Source organism: Halichoerus grypus, chromosome 1 (assembly GCF_964656455.1).
Source record: "Halichoerus grypus chromosome 1, mHalGry1.hap1.1, whole genome shotgun sequence".
In the NCBI taxonomy this organism is placed as follows: Eukaryota; Metazoa; Chordata; class Mammalia; order Carnivora; family Phocidae; genus Halichoerus; species Halichoerus grypus.
The window spans coordinates 79,115,270-79,131,341 of record NC_135712.1 but is presented as its reverse complement, the minus strand read 5'-3'; the positions used below and the strand labels follow the sequence as shown (position 1 = coordinate 79,131,341).

Sequence of the window (16,072 nt, the reverse complement as noted above, 5' to 3'; positions counted from 1 at the left end):
AAATTGATTTCCAGATATTTTCCACTGACTGAAATTATGTGAATAAGCTAATTTATTTATTCTTTTCATTGTTAACCAAACTCAGTACATTTCTCTTTTTTTCACTTTTCTTCAACTATAGCACATAGCCGTGTTTTTTACTATTAAGAATAATGATTTGTTCCCTTATAGACAATACACAGCAGTCAACCTTCTCAGCTCTCTTTGGGCCCTCTATTCTTTTGGTTTGGGGTTAATAGAGAAAAAAAAATGATTGGGCTAAATCCAGACTTCGTCGCTGTGTAATGTGGTCAAGTTGCAGAACCTCTCTGAGCCCCTGTTTCTTCCTGTAAAGGAGGAAAGATGAGGATAGTACAGCTCCCAGGGAGTTATGACGATTAAAGCACAATGCTTTCCACAGAATAAGGAGTCACTAACATTAGTGAGGATGATGACATTTCCCTGAGGAGGAGCTATTCCAGCCTCAGAAAGGCCAATCTCCCCATCCTTTCTTTAACCCTACAGTGGTTAACCCTGTCTTTTGTGAGACAGGATGTTTGCATGGGTGTCAAGACCACAGTGAACAGTAAGAATAGTAGGAAGTCTTCCTTCAAACAAAAGAGAATGGAAAGTTCCCCATAGTTTCTTTTGTGATTATGAAAAGCTTATTGCAACAATCACTGTGTACTTGAGGCGGATTTCACGCATAGCATTACCAACCCAAAGCATATAAGAACTTCACCTGAAAGAGTAGAAAGATGTGATGAAGTGCAAACTTTTCTTTCTGTCCTGGGTTTAGATAAAGCCTCTTCCCCAGGGCTGGGACTAAAGTGTGACACAGGCTAAGCCTAGGGCATAAAATTTAAGGAGATGCAACCCTGAGGATGAGCACCTCCTTAAATTGTGCACCTTCACCCTCTCCCTTGTCCCACCTTAATCCAGGCCCTACTCCTCCCCCCACTGATACCCTCAAATGCAGTTTCTTTTCGGGTTTAGATCTGCAGAACCTGGTCATGGTTATGAGGGCAGGATTGGTGGGGAGCTTGTAGAACCCTCTCTCCACCAAAAGAAAGGGAATAATTTAATCACCGCTGGTCACTGTGATTTAATAATTTAATTTAATAATTTTAATAATTTTTGCCCACATCTCCCAATTTTGGTGTGTTGGCACTGAGTACAAAGGGCTTTTCCAGATTACTCCCAGGGCAACTGTGCTAAGTTACCTTCACAAAAAACCTGATGGGTCCTTGGATAGGGGTAATTTGCATTCCACTGACTGATGTTTTACATTAAAGAAATAAATTCCAGTCTGTCTCCACAAGACAAACGTTATGATAATTTTGTATAATAATTTGTAGTTCTTGGCTGATCAGACATTGCTGGGCCACATGAGTCCAGGTGAGCTCCTTTAGGGCAGATGGTGTCTTCTTGTCACTCTGCGTCCAGGCACCTGACATCACAGGTAGTGGGTGTTCAATAAACATTTGTTCAATGCCCATATGAATGAAGAAACACCAAGCTTATCAGAAATTAATGCTCGGCCTCTCAGGGCTAGGCCCTTTAAGTACCAAAAAGGGCAGAGCCAGAAATCCAGCCCAGCGATTAAAGCACCAACCACTGTGACTTCCTCCCTGTGAAAACCAATCGTCCCTCTGGCTTCTGCTGACGTCCACTTGTCATGCTCTGTTTTGTGAGAGGCTGGGTTTCTAGCTTTCACCTCTGTTCTCAAAGCGTGACTTGGTATTGCAGCCCCTTCTAGCTCTACCCTTCCCCTCTGAGACCCGCGTCTGCCTGCAGGGCCCCCGACACAACCGACCCCCGGCAGCTCCGACCCCAGCTTGCCACAATCCTTCTCGTCTTGGCTTCTGATTGGTAATTATAAACACAGAGTCAGCCTCGGAAGAGTTCAAGTGCATCGCCGCCCTAGGAGAGAGCCCTACTTTTGACTTCAGAAGACCTGGTGCCATCCTCAGCCGCCATCTTGAGAACCCCGCCACCAGCCGCACGGGGGCTCCAGCCAGCAAGCTCTGCCCAGTGCCCTGCTGCCATGCCCTGCAGGTTGTTGACCCTCTTCTGGCCCTCAGGCCCTTGGGCCTGGTCTCCTCAACCAGCTTGAACAAACCTCTGATAGCCTCAATACGCTCAGACGTAGTGTCAATGGAAATTATTGTTTTAGTACAGTGATGTGGGCCTCAGAGATTAATGCACAGAAAAGTAATAAAATAATGAGACTAATGAGCAGAAAATGGAGTAAATACCTATCTCCTGCTGGCATACAAAGAAGTCGGAGCCAGGTGGATGAAACTGACCCAAGATAACTTATAAGTGCATGCATTCAGCATGTGAAAATCTTCCCCAGTTTGAAATTGGTGCCATCAAGCACAGTGAGTACCCGTAGCCTCCCTTGGACACCCTTTGCTACAAGTATCTTGGAAAACATACCAAAATATCATCTATTTTCTTCTTCATTGTCCGTAGGTAAATGGCAACATTTTTACCTAAGGAAACTGAAAAAAAATTTAAGGGACCATTTTATTAAGCTTGACTCTACAGGTATTTCAGTTTGTAAGTATTAGACATATGGAGAAGTTGAAATATAACCAAAGATACTCATAAAATACATTTAAAAAGAGTTCTGATGATTTTCCCGTATGTGATGCCCACAAAAGTCAGCATGGAAACAATAGCAGAGGAAAAGAGACAATACCCAACGTGACCTACACCAGCTGAATGGTAGAGACATAAATCGGCACATTCTTTCTGATCACAGTTAGTGATTTGGCCAGAAAAACCTAGAGCTTTAAAAATGTCTAAATTATTTGAATCGATGATTCCTCTAGTAAGAATCCAACCTGCAAAAAGAACTAGATAGCCAAAGATTCCTAAATACAAAAGTTCATTGCAGCTTGTACATGATAATGATCAGCTGAGAACAAACTAAGTGCTCAGCAATAAGCAAGTGGTTACATACATTATGACACACACGAGAGAATCATAGGCAGTCATTAATGACATGGGAATATATTCAAGTTACAATGTTAATGAAAAAAAGAAGACAAAGTTGTATGTGCCATATGATTTAAATTATATATAAAACAATTCTTTGCATAGAAAAAAAAGACAAGATGGAAAAAAAGACTATATGACAGACCATTGACACCATTAAAAAAGAAGGAAAGAAAAAGAAACATGGGCACTGTTGACCTCTGGATGATGAGATTGTGGACGAGTGCTGTTTATATCTGATAGGGTGACAGGTGAGGTATCAATTACTCTTTACTACAGGCTTTGTGTTTCTAGCATCAGTGAAACAAAACAATACCTCATGCTTTAGAAACTGTCACCCATGGAAGATCTAAGAACAAAGATACCAAAAGAAAAATGACCAAAAAGAATGATCAAAGGGAACTTTTTCTCCCCCCTCCCCACCCTCAGGGGGGTGGCAGCAGAACCACCCCAAGACCAGTGTGGGAGTCCCAAAGCAGAGGAGAGGTGAATCTCGCTTCACGGCTGGGGGGCAGGGGAGGGGCGCATGGGTAGCATGGGGAGACATCACATCACGGGGAGAAGTCTCCTGCGTGGCGGGATAACACCAGAGCATGGTGGTGGGGCCATGATTCTAGCGTCTGGGCAGAGGGGCTTGAATGCAGCTTCATGAAGCCCCCCATGCCAGGGGTGGGCACGAGAGCCAAATTTTCCCAAGGTTAAAGAAGGGAGTGGTACTTAGCTGAGAAAAGGCCTTTTTTGGTATAGAAAGGGTCCCAGGGCTGAGATAAAGGGACCACTGATCAGAGGATGCAGGAGGGAGGTCTTACTATGGACTAAATGGGGGCAAGTGAGACATTAGCTTGTGTCGGGGGGACCTGTCAGGTGGATGTACCTGAGCACCAGCAGAGATGGTTACCTGGCAGAAGGGGCCAGCGCAAACCCCAGCTGCACAGGCAGAGGTGGACGCCTCTCTCTGCCCCACTAAATACACTAAAGTGGTATTTGCATAAGTCTCCCCCTCCCCACTCAGACTTCCTTCTAACCCTAGGGGGCAGAAGAAGCATAAGGGGTCAACCGAAATGGGACTGGATTGCTACCAAGCATCTGGGAGATAAGGTTACCTGTAAGTGACTAGGTTAAATTTCACAAAAGACGGCTCAGACTCAGAAATTCAAGGGTGTGTGGAAAATAAAGTTGTATTTTATACACCTGAGCTTATGACCTATGAAGTATGTACTCCTTGCATATATTTTCGTGACTTTCACATTTTTAGTAATGACCATATTTTATATCTTAAAAGATTACTTAAAAGAAAAGCATTGCATCCACACAAAGTTGCATAAGGTGGATGGAAAGTCACCCTTGGTCCTGAAGATCATCCTGCTAGATGACCAGAGCTTGTGTGTCCCGAAGAGCCAGGACCTCACTCTCAGAGAGAACCTGGAGCCCCAACCACAGCTTCTGAGCCTCTGTCATTAAGATTCCGTATGACCATAGGAGTACCTGGAAGTAAATATGCAAACAGTCCTTACATCTACCTCCTTGGCCTCATCGCACTTCCCCCTTGCTTACCTTTCAGCTCCCAGCAAATCAATAGGATTACGCTCCTTTGTAGAAAGCTTCTCTCTTTTTTCAAGATGAAATATTATTCTCAATATCAGAGAACAGAACAAATCCATCTACGCTTAATGGTGACCTCTAAATATTTGAAGAACAGGTGGGACTTCATGTTAGGGCTTCTCTGCTCCAGGCTAAACCAAGCCAGGTCCTTCTATGATTTTTTCCAAGCCTCTCACTATCCTGCCCACACTCCTGTAGGCCACACCTGGGATTGTCAAGGGCCACTTACAAGCAATGCCTGGAACCAACACTCTGGCCCTGTGCTCTGGCCATAAAGACTGACTCTAATTCTGCTTAGGCCTCGAAGGGCATTACAGAGGCATCTGTGTTCTTAGCTGCCCCCAAAGCATCTCAGTCTGCAGGGAAGGACTCGAAACCAGAGCTTTGCCAAGGGAGTGGCTGTTAGACCAGGGCGCCCCTCTGCTGCACTGGGGGGGCACTGATCACACCCAGGTTGGTGCCCATCTGCGCAGGGCCCTGGCAGCGTGGTCTGAGGGAGCAAAGCAGCCCACCCAACCCTGCCTCGGGAAACTCCTCCTCTCACCCCTGTTCCACACTTCAGGCAGAAATCGCTCCCTTCCTTCCTTCTTTTCTCCAAGGCTCTCACCCAAGATCTTAGCATCTCCAGTAGCTCTTCCTGCTCGCTCTAGACCATCTGTATCTTTGCTACATCTGCGGGCCTTGTTTTCCCTCCAGGAGGAGATCATTCTTTCTTTCTTTCTTTCTTTTTTTAATTTTTTTTCATTATATTCAATTAGCCAACATATAGTACACCGTAAGTTTTTGTTGTAGTGTCCAGCAATTCATTAGTTGCGTGTAACACCCAGTGCTCATTCTTTCTGACATTTGAGGATTTTATCAAATTGCTGCCTATCCCCACTTTCCCCTCACAGACCCCATGGCAGACCCTGATCCCAGCAAGGGACACTCCACGAGCAAGACAGGGCTGGCTGTGCCGGCCCCTCCTCACCTTGGTGCACAGCTCACCCCCTCCATGTTCCAAGCCGACTTTGGAGCATCTCCCTACCCTCCCCCGCTCCGCCTGCCCCCAGCAGCATTGACTTTGGCAGATTTCTGGGGGACCAGTGATGTCCTAACCTGTTTGCCTTTCCAGAGCTGATGTTTGCAGGGGTTTACTTGGAACCGGAACAGAAGTCATCCCATGTCCTTATGCAACTCCTCCAGCAGGCTCCGACAGATAAATAAAGCCCTCGGCCCTCCACCGGCCTACTTTTTGGAGCAGAGCACCTGGGTTGGTTCCTGAAGCTTCCAGCCATCCACCCAGCTGCTAGGGCCTCTCCGAAGCAGCCATGAGGTCCCTCGCCCTGCTCCTTTGCCTCGCTCAGCTCTGGGGCTGCCATTCTGTCCCAGTGGGGCCAGCTCTGGCTTATAACGAACCGAACTGTGATGACCCAGAAACAGAGCGAGCAGCGCTGGCGGCCGTGGACTACATCAATAGCCACGTGCTTCGAGGCTACAAGCACATCTTGAACCAGATTGACAAAGTCAGAGTGTGGCCTCGGGTAAGTGACCCTGCTGTGTCTGAGCCCAAAGAAGCTGCGTGCGGAGCTCCACTGGGTGCCTCAAAGATCACATCTGCTAGCACGAGGAACCTGCAGAGGGGCAAACTCTCTGGTTTCTTCCCAGGAGCAAGGGAGGGAGCGGGGGTGGGGAGGAGCAGGGGTTGGTGGGGCAGGGAACAAAGAGGAGACATTCTGGGTTGTAGTCAAGGGTCTCAGGAGGGTGCTGGATGGGGGGTGAGGAGGTGTGTGAGACAATAAAAGCCCTCAAATGATATTTTGAACAACTACAAGGATTTCCCAAGCTCCCCTATCTCTGCCTTCACTGTTACTCCTTCCCAACTCTACTAGTGACTTAACAGTTTCAACTCAGAGGGAGGCTCGCTCTGCCCCCTCATCCCCGGCAGGGGGCAGTAGAGAGCAGCAACTTCGCATCCAGGCATCTACAAGCCCAAAGACAAAAGCCAAGGACAACTTTTCCTTTAGGAAGGAAAAGAAAATGGGGAAGGAGGGAAAGGAGATGATGAGAGGGAAGGCGGAAAGAAGTAGAGGGAGGGGTGGAAAAGACGAAGAAAGACTAAGATATTATCCTATGCCACCCTACTTGGTTGATTGAAAAAAAGTCCAAAGCTGATTTTTGCAAAGCACTGCTTGAAGGGTGAAATTTTAAAAATTAAGTATCAATGCTCATTTTTAGCTTCCAAATAGAGCTCAGAATGATGACTGTGGTTCCATCGACCTGCCCAAGCCCATGGCCCTTTCTTCCTTGCAAACACCATCTAAGAGCTTGCCCAGCCAACAGGAGAAGACCTGAGAAGCCCGGGCCATTGTCCTGTCCACAGGCCAGGGCAGAGCTGGCGGGAGGTGCCGACTAACAGGAATGACTTTTCCCTCACTTCTCCAACAGGGCTAACTTCAAGCCCAATGGGGGCTCACACTTTGGTCCGCTCAACGGGATCAGAGGAATAGGCTGCTCACCGCTTCATTCTGTGTCTCCACAGCGGCCAATGGGAGAGGTGTTTGAGCTTGAAATAGACACGCTGGAAACCACCTGCCATGTACTGGACCCCACCCCCCTGGTCAACTGCACCGTGCGGCCCCTGGTGGAGCATGTGAGTGCCCCTCCTAGGGTGACTGCACGTGGTGCCCCAGCCAGGTCCCCGGTGGTTCTGCAGAGTGCAGGCCCATTTTACCCAGCTTCCCAGCCTCTCTTCATGGCTAGCCAGCGTGCAGTTGCTAAAATGACCATTTAATGCTTCCTGCCCTGGGGCGGATTTTTACAACAGCTCAACTTTCTTGTAGCCCTTTCTGAAACCAGAGAGCATCATGTTTGAATATCACTCAGTCAAGGTGATTTCATGAGGCTCATCTTTGACATCATGTCTGAGGGACCACCCCACCCCCCACCCCCGGACTCCCAGTGAGAAATGAAAGGCCAGCCCCCCTCCCCAGCCCTCACTGTGGGTTTATTTCTCCAGGCTGTGGAAGGGGACTGTGATTTCCGGGTGCTGAAACAGGATGGCCAGTTTTCCGTGTTGTTTGCCAAATGCGATTCCAGTCCAGGTAGAGATAATGATGATTATTCTTATTTTTACCTTGTGGAGAGAGTGAGGAAGGGACCTGAATTGCTTTCAGTGTAAGCAGTTTTAGCCACTTTGTTGGTGAGGAAAAGGAGGAGCCCAATTTCCTGGGATCTGGAATCGTAAAACTTTGTTTAAGGAGCTGTTGTCCTTGGCTGTGAAAATTCCCCTTGACGAGAGGGGCTCCTGCAGAAACGTCAGCAGGACAGGAGCCACCTGAAGGCTGAGTAAGAAGCAGAGAAAGCAGCTGAAGCCATCTGGAGCATGTCCTAGGCCTTTCAAAATGAGCTAGAGCTGGGGCGAATGCCCTGGAGAATTCCAACCCATTATGGTTTCTTCTCGGTGCGTAGACTCAGCCGAGGACGTGCACAAGGTGTGCCCAGACTGCCCCCTGCTGGCCCCGCTTAACGACACCAAGGTAGTGCACGCCGTGGATGTTGCGCTGACCGCCTTCAATGCTCAGAGTAATGGTTCCTATTTTCAGCTGGTGGAAGTCTCTCGGGCTCAACTGGTGGTAAGACTGAGACCTTTGGACAGGCCTTTGGGCAGTCTGGCGGCACTGAGGGAATGTAGGTGGTAAAACAGCGGTGAGGGACAGAGCAGGGGCAGGGGCAGCGACAGGAAGGCAAGGCTGGTGGTAGGAGAAAAGGGAAAGATGGGTCCTTAGGGGTATGAGCGGTAGGAGGACATCGAGTGTCACGAGGATCCAGAGAGGACCCTCAGCACCTCACCCATGGGGAGTCACCCTAACATAAAACAGCCAGCCGCTGCCTGTCCCAGGTTCCTCAGCTCTGGTTACCACCAGGGCTCGCTGGGCAGCAGGTGCGAGTTCCGGCATTATCCAGAAGCACGTGCTGTAAGTTCACAGGTTTGCACGTGTTTGTCACCCATCACCACTGGTCGTCAGCACTCTCATAACTGATACTTATAAAGGCGTGAGCCTACTTACACAGATAGGCATATAGATGGCAGGATCCTAAAGTGCCTTTTGAATCACCGAAACAAAAATTTAATTGTATAGTGGAGTATTGAGCACATCTGATTGCAACAGAATTCTAATATTTAAGAAAACTGGTCTTCTGGATACCAGCCATGGCATACTTGGAAATACATTCTACGTATAGGTGGTGATTCTGATGAACCAGAACATGTGATTCTCAGAAACCCCCACCCCAGACGATACCACCAAATAACAGATATTTTATTGTTGTAAGCATCCAAATGCTACAAGAAAGAAAAGCACAAGTGTCTTCTCTACTTTTCTTTAGATTTTTCATTGGATCCTGCTCTCTATGATAGGATAGGTGGGAGAGGTGTTAATCTCTTCACTTTCCCACCCCATCTTGGAGTAACCTGAATCTTAGGGCTCCAAGTGCAGCCCCAAGAGGGAAGGCCGTGAATCACTATATTGTACACCTGAAACTAACATTATACTCTATGTTAAATAACTGGAATTTTAAAACAATTTTTTTAAAAAGAGGAAAGGCCAAGGGAGGGGAGGGCCCTGGGCTCCCACTCAGGTCAGTTAAGGTGGGCACTCTGGAAACTCATCTCTGCCCTGAATGATGGGCAGTGGCTACCTTTACCTCCTTCACCTCTGTATACAAGCCCTTCAGAACACAGAGCCCCAATAACTGACCTGTGGTGGCCACGGGGGCCGTGTTTGCTGGCCACTCAGTGTGTTCTCGGCGAGCGTGCAACCCCAGTGCCCTTGCTCCTCCCCTCCAGCCTCTCCTTCCCTGCCTTTTCGTGAAGTCGTGTTGCCTTCTAAGCATTTTCCTTTATCCTCCTCAGCCTCTTCCACCTTCTACGTATGTGGAGTTTGCTGTGGCTGCCACGGACTGCGCTGCTCAAGAGACCACCGATCCAGCCAAGTGCAACCTGCTGGCAGAGAAGGTGAGCGGGCCACGCCGTGAGGACGGCAAAACCAGCAGTAGAACAGAGCGTCCTCACATCGAGTTAGTATCTTGGAGCCTCAGAGAGAACAGTTAAAAATGCCCACTCCCCGTGGGGCTGGGTTATGCCAGGCCTTCCTCCGTGGTGTTACCTCCCCACTGAAGAGCTGTCACCAAGTCATCGCCCCACTGAAGGCCCCTGGGGTTCGGAGAAAGACAGAGGCTGTTTCCTGACTGGGCCAAGTCATACCCGGCTTCCAGGAGTGCATTGTAGATTTTCTAGATACACCACTAAGATGAAATCTTTGAAGTCCTTGCTGCCGTAATGTCCACTTCTAGGAATCTAGCCTAAAGAGATCATCAGAGATGTTTGACAGAAATCTATCTAATGAGATGATTGATCATGGATTCAAAATGGCCCAAAAGAGACCCGAGTGTCCAACAGGAGGGCATCATTGAATACAATATGGTACATCAATAAATAGAAAATTATGCAGACCCTAAAAATTAGGTTTTGAAAGAATAATGAGTGATATAAGAAAATGTTACCATATTATAGTGAGTGAAAAACACAGGGTACAAAATGGTATAGTCACAATGATCCCAATTTTTAAATGATTTTTAATATGTTTAAAAATAAAAAAGAAATACATGTATGTTGACAGAAGTTTTCCTGGGTCACCACAATTTCTGGGATGATGGGTGATCTCTCTTTTTTTTTTTAAGATTTATTTATTTATTTATTTGAGAGAGAGAGAGAGAGCATGAGCAGGAGGGGCAGTGGGGAGGGAAAGGGAGAGAATCTCAAGCAGACTCTGCACTGAGCATGGAGCCCAATGAGGGGCTCTATCCCATGACCCTGAGATCACAACCTGAGCCGAAAGCAAGAGTCAGACACTTAACCGACTGCGCCACCCAGGCGCCCCTTATGGGTGATCTCTTACAATCTCAAAGCATACCTGGATTTTCTGCCTTCTATTTAGAATTACATATTGTATATCTTCGATAAGCAGAAACTAGAAACTTTTAGGGGAAAATTTTTTTTAAGGAGTTAAGAATTGAAGGCTTTTTCCCTTCAACCTGGAGGATCAGTGAAACTGGGGGAGAAAATCCACTTCTTAAAACCAGTTCAAATAACTTCTCTTTCTGCGTGCAGCAATATGGCTTCTGTAAGGCTACACTCACGGAGAAGTTTGGTGGAGAAGATGTGGCCGTGACCTGTACCGTGTTCCAGCCACAGGTAAGGGCATCGTGGGTATACTGGCCCTCATCCTCAGAATACAATGATCCTTTAACATATATGCAATGTTAGTAATGACAGGGCATTTGGGCCCTGTCCTTCTGAGCCCCACAATCTTAAATAGCTCTGGGTATATGGAATTGTCAACAAATGAAAGGATACTTCCACCATGCCTTCCCCTCCAGCAAACTAGTGCCTGCGGGACAGGGCCAATGCTCGTGTGAGGTTGACAAGTCCATCTTTCCATTCGCAGGGGGTGGGGGTGGTACTCTGAGTTGCGCAGGTGGCCAGATCTGCCTGGCTGCCCCCCGTGGCTGCAGGTGTAGGTGACAAGCAGGTGACACTGCTGGTAGAAGCCATAAAGCGGGGTGCTTTTGCTCGTGGGATATATGTATAAGTCCACCGAGCCCAAGACAATTGGTGAGAAAGGGGCTACCACAGGCCAGTTACCCCTTCCTTCTGGCTCTGATGACAATCCTTTGAACCTAGGTAGTTCTTTTTGGTCAGATTCCTTGCCAATAAAAATTATTACTGGGAGAGAATTGGGTGGGGTTCACCCAGAAGCATGAGTGGCCTTGCTTGTGAGCAGAGAGGTAGCTAACCTGGACATGGTCCTCTCTCCAGTCTTTGCTCCCACAGCCCCAACCAGACAGCCCCGATGCAGCGGCCCTCGGCCCCGTGGAAGACCCAGCGATGCCTGTACCTTCCCTGGCTGACCTGCCAGCAGCCGACCTGGGGGTGGGACCCACGGTGGTGGCAGTTCCCGAGGCGCTTCTGCCAGGGCGCCGCACACACTACGACCTGCGCCATGTCTTCATGGGGGTGGCCTCTGTGGAGTCCGCCTCAGGAGAAGCATTCCATGTGGGCAAGGCCCCCAAGGTGGTGCAGCCTGGTATTGTCGGTGGTCCTGGTCCAGTGGTCCGTCCTTGCCCAGGGAGAATCAGATACTTCAAGGTGTAGACGTAGGTCAGAGATGAGAAGGTTTGGCCCAGGAACATAGATAGCCACCATTTTCTCCAAGTCTGGGTATGGGAGGGGGTCTTGTTTGCCTTCAAAGCAGGTGCTACACACGTCTAGGTTAATATCAAGTCTTCAATCCCAACTTCTCTTCATTCTTCAGGGGATGGAAGCAGAGGGGCAATGTTAGGTCTCACGGAAGGTATAAGGCTGGCAACTTGATGGTCATTGTTTTGATGCTAAGTCACCACCATCGTGTTCTCTGCCTTCTTTGACCTCACAAAAACAACTGGAACTGGGACTTTGAGAGGTGCTCTTGCCAACCTCATATTTTCTTGTTAATAAAAGCGACTGAAGGACCTTCCTTAGTAAAGAAGGTTCTAAGCTGAAATGTGGTTATGATTATTGCTTATTCCCTCCAAGCTCACATGTGACCTACCTTCAAAATAACCATATCACAAATGTCCCTAGGCAAAATCTAAGTGAAAACAGAAATAAAACGGAACAAAAATCAGCAGTATTACTATACACAGGGAAAAAAAATGAGACCAGGACCTGCTCACAAGCCATAGAATGAGCCCATTTCCTTATGAGAAAATCATTCTTTTCATTTCATGAGGGTCAGAAAATACTGTTAAAGGAGGACACAGTGCCTGAACTTTGTACAAACCAACCATTGGTTTTCCCCAATGTCCAGGTAAGGGGGGATTAAAATTGGTAATTAACACAGGAGCCTCACTTTAATTATACCTCTTCATTATTTATGTTTAAAATAACTGTTGATTATACTGTATACACTTCATTTCATAATAGAGGATTGGTCTTTCTAGCCAATCCATTTTAACACCTTAAGTTAAAGCTCTGGTTTACAGTATGAATAGAGGAGGGATACTCGTATAGTATAGAATGGTAACTAGACAATTTCACTGTTTTGCCTCCTAGCATTAAGTTGTTCTGAGCAATGTAAAGGATAGGCCCTTTCAGACAGAATTTTAAAGAAGTGAGACTAACAACCAGTTGAGTGGGTTCACTTGAACCAAAGAGACCGGATCAAGTGTTGATACCTTATTACTGTTTCCTAGAGGTTTTGCCAATATTCCAGTAACCAGAAGGTAGGAAAACCACTACGTATTTCAGAAGCCAGGGAAGATGAGGAAGGTATGGTTGGCTGGGCTAAATGCTGCAGAAAGAGCAATGAGAATAGGACTAAGAAAAATCCATGGGTTAGCTGACTGATTTGGAGGTCATGGCAGATGTAGTTTCACTGGGAGGATGAGTGTAAAAGCCACTTGCAGGGGCTCAACTGGTTGTAGATGATGAGGAAATGGAGGAACTCATGCGTTCTCTTTCAAGCAGTTTGATGGTGAATGGTGGGAGAGATAGGATGGAATCCAAAAGGATAACTCGGTCGAGGGAAGATTTCCTTTTCCAGAAAGAGGATTTTTTAAGCATATTTAGGGCAAAAGATGAGAAGAGATGGAAGAAGAGAGAGGAGATAATGGGGCAGGATGCTGGGAGAGAGAATTTAGTAGAGACCTGGGAACAGGAGGGTTTGAGCACCTCTGGTTCTTCCTTAAGGGAACTTGAAAGAAGACCCTGAAAAGGCAACTTTCACCCAGTACTAAAAGAGATTCATGTGCTTTCCACCCTTGCTACACACAGGTGTTGCCGTGAGGGAACACATGGAGTATTAGTCCCAGTGTTTTCGAGGGCAGGTGGTAGATACCCAACCCAACATAAGTAAAAGGGGAATGTTACTGCTCTGTGAATTTGGGAATTCAAATGGATGAGTCCTACCTAAGGCACAGCAGGATCCAGGAGTCCAAAGGATACCGTCTCTCCCCAGCCTCCATCTCTCAGCAAGGCCTGCCTTCAGTCTTAGCCAGGATGGCCACTGGCAGCCTCACACCTACATCAGCATTGGTGCCTAAGCCTGAAGGAAGAGAGAAGGGCCAATCCAGAAGAGCCAAAGGAGGAGCTATTCCAGGGGACTAACAGGCACAAAGGCCTAGAGGCAGGAGATAGGTTGATGTGGCCAAGGATGAGAAAGGAAGCTGGACCGAAGCACGTAAGAGGAGAAGGAGGAGGGTTCTAGAAGATGAGGTTAAAGAAGTAGATGGGGCCAGGTCATGAACAGCTTTGCCAACCTTGGAAGGAACTGGGGTGTTATTCTCAGTAAAATGGGGAACAACTAAATGTTGTAAGTGACATAATCTGATTTACATTAAATGATCACCCAGCTTCCGTGGATCTCAACCTGGGGATGGGTGAGGTGGGGCTGAGCAGTATTACCTTTCCCCCAGAGGGATGTTTGAAAGTCAGTGGAGGCGCTCACTTGGGGGGCTACTGGACAGAGGCCAGGGATGCTACACACTCTGAAATGGACAGGTCAGCCCCAGTAATGAAGCCCCAACAATGAATAATGATTAGCTAATGCCCCAAATCTCAATGGTATTCATTTGTTTTTTGTTGTAGGGAAAATGGGTTGTAGCTGGGATAAGAAGAGGACTAGAGCTTTCTAGGGGAGAGAGAAGTGTGTACCTTAGGGTAAGGTGGTGGGCAGGAGATGTGGTGAAGCCAGAATATAATTTTCAGGTAGATATCCTAGGAGCTCCTGACGGGTTTGATACAGGGGTGAGAAAGAGGGAAGTGAAAGATAACTCCTGGATTTATGACTTTGCAGACTGGGTAGATGGTGGTGCCATTCACGGAGGCAGAGGGCACTGGATCATTTCATTTGAGTTACCTCACCTTCTCTCCTCTCTGTCTTGAAATTGTGCAGTTGATTTTTCTTTTCTTTTTTTTTAAAAAGATTTATTTATTTATTGTAGAGAGAGTGCATGTGCTCAAGTGGGGAAGGGGTAGAGGGAGAGAGAGAGAGAGAGAGAGAGAGAGAATCTCAAGCAGACTCCCCCCTGAGCCCTGAGTGCAGAACCTGATGTGGGACTCCATCCCAGGACAGTGATAACGTGACCTCAGTTGAAATCAAGAGTTGGCCGCTTAACTGACTGAGCCCCCCAGGCACCCCTGCAGTTGATTTTTCTATGTCAGGCTTACCCATGCCTTGATCTCATGCCTCTCAAGGAAGCAGTGAATCCAACAAACCTGACTGACCTGGGCCAAGCTGCTTTACCTCTCACGTCTCATTGCCCTCATTCTACAACCAGGTGTAGGCAGCAGCCTGGCAGGGCGACAGCGAGGATTCAATGAGATGCTAGAAGTATATGCTTGGAACTTTCTTGACACGTGCTAGGTTCTCAGTAAGTGTCCTCCCTCTCTGCTTCCTGTCCTCTGATTTTGGTGGCTTCAGAAGACTGTGTTCTTGACCTTCTCTTAAATGTGTACTCTCTCCTTAGCAAGTCTCATGATTTAAACTCTCAGTCTTGCACAGATAACATCCAACTTTACAGCTCCAGTTTGGGTCTCTTCTTTGAATTCCAACATTGCATTTCCAAATGTCTCTAGGATTTCCTCACTTGAATTTACCTAAAACAATTTCCTATATGATTTATTTTATCTAAGAGATACATACCTGAAGACTCAACATTATTCATAATGTGCATATCCTAGAAAATTGTCTTCACAAGAATAAACATCAGTTAGAGAGGATGAATTATGGAGCTGTTAAGTCTCCTGCTATTATAGCACATTTTTTGCATTAATGCTACTCTATATTTTCTAAGCATCTTCTTTAATGTTTTGCAGACTGCTCTCTCCTAAATAAATAGCATTGCATGCGTCTCACTTACTTGCCATCTTAGTGGCTTTTTAATCACATCTAACTCATGTTCCAAGGTTATTGAATTTCAGGTGTATTTTTCAGTACTTGTAACACCACCATGAATTAACAATGTTTGATGAATGTCAGGATGATACTAATATTTGCAACTATGATAACATCGAACATTAGAATAATGGAATAGCGGTCATCAAAATCACTCATCAAAATTTTGCTGCTCATGAAAAAAAAGTGTGATCCCCATGATATTGACAAAGGGTGCTGGGTATTTCTCTTCCATGAGACAGTCATACAGCAATGTCATAAATAAGGCTTACAATGTACTTACTTAAAAAATACTCAATCTTTGGCTAATTGTGTGTATCTTTAAAAAAAATTTTTTTTTTGAGAGAGAGATTGAGCATGCGTGTGCATGAGCTGGGGATGGGGGGTGCGGGGAAGGACAGAGGGAGAGGGAGAGACAGAATCTTAAGCAGGTTCCATGCCCAGCACAGAGCCTGATGCAGGGCTCAATCTCAGGACCCTGAGATCATGACCTGAGCTGAAATCAAGAG

The 16,072-nt window shown here is 46.8% G+C and overlaps 1 protein-coding gene across 1 annotated transcript; it reads left to right on the top strand.

The window, feature by feature from the left end:
- The first annotated feature begins 5,806 nt into the window (after nt 1-5,806).
- AHSG (alpha 2-HS glycoprotein) lies at nt 5,807-12,170 on the top strand. The gene is made up of 7 exons (XM_036066679.2): nt 5,807-6,110; nt 7,109-7,219; nt 7,586-7,670; nt 8,038-8,201; nt 9,482-9,583; nt 10,739-10,822; nt 11,447-12,170. The coding sequence occupies exons 1-7, from the start codon at nt 5,898-5,900 to the stop codon at nt 11,780-11,782; spliced, it is 1,095 nt and encodes a 364-aa protein (XP_035922572.1). The 5' UTR covers nt 5,807-5,897; the 3' UTR covers nt 11,783-12,170.
- Nucleotides 12,171-16,072: the final 3,902 nt, after the last annotated feature.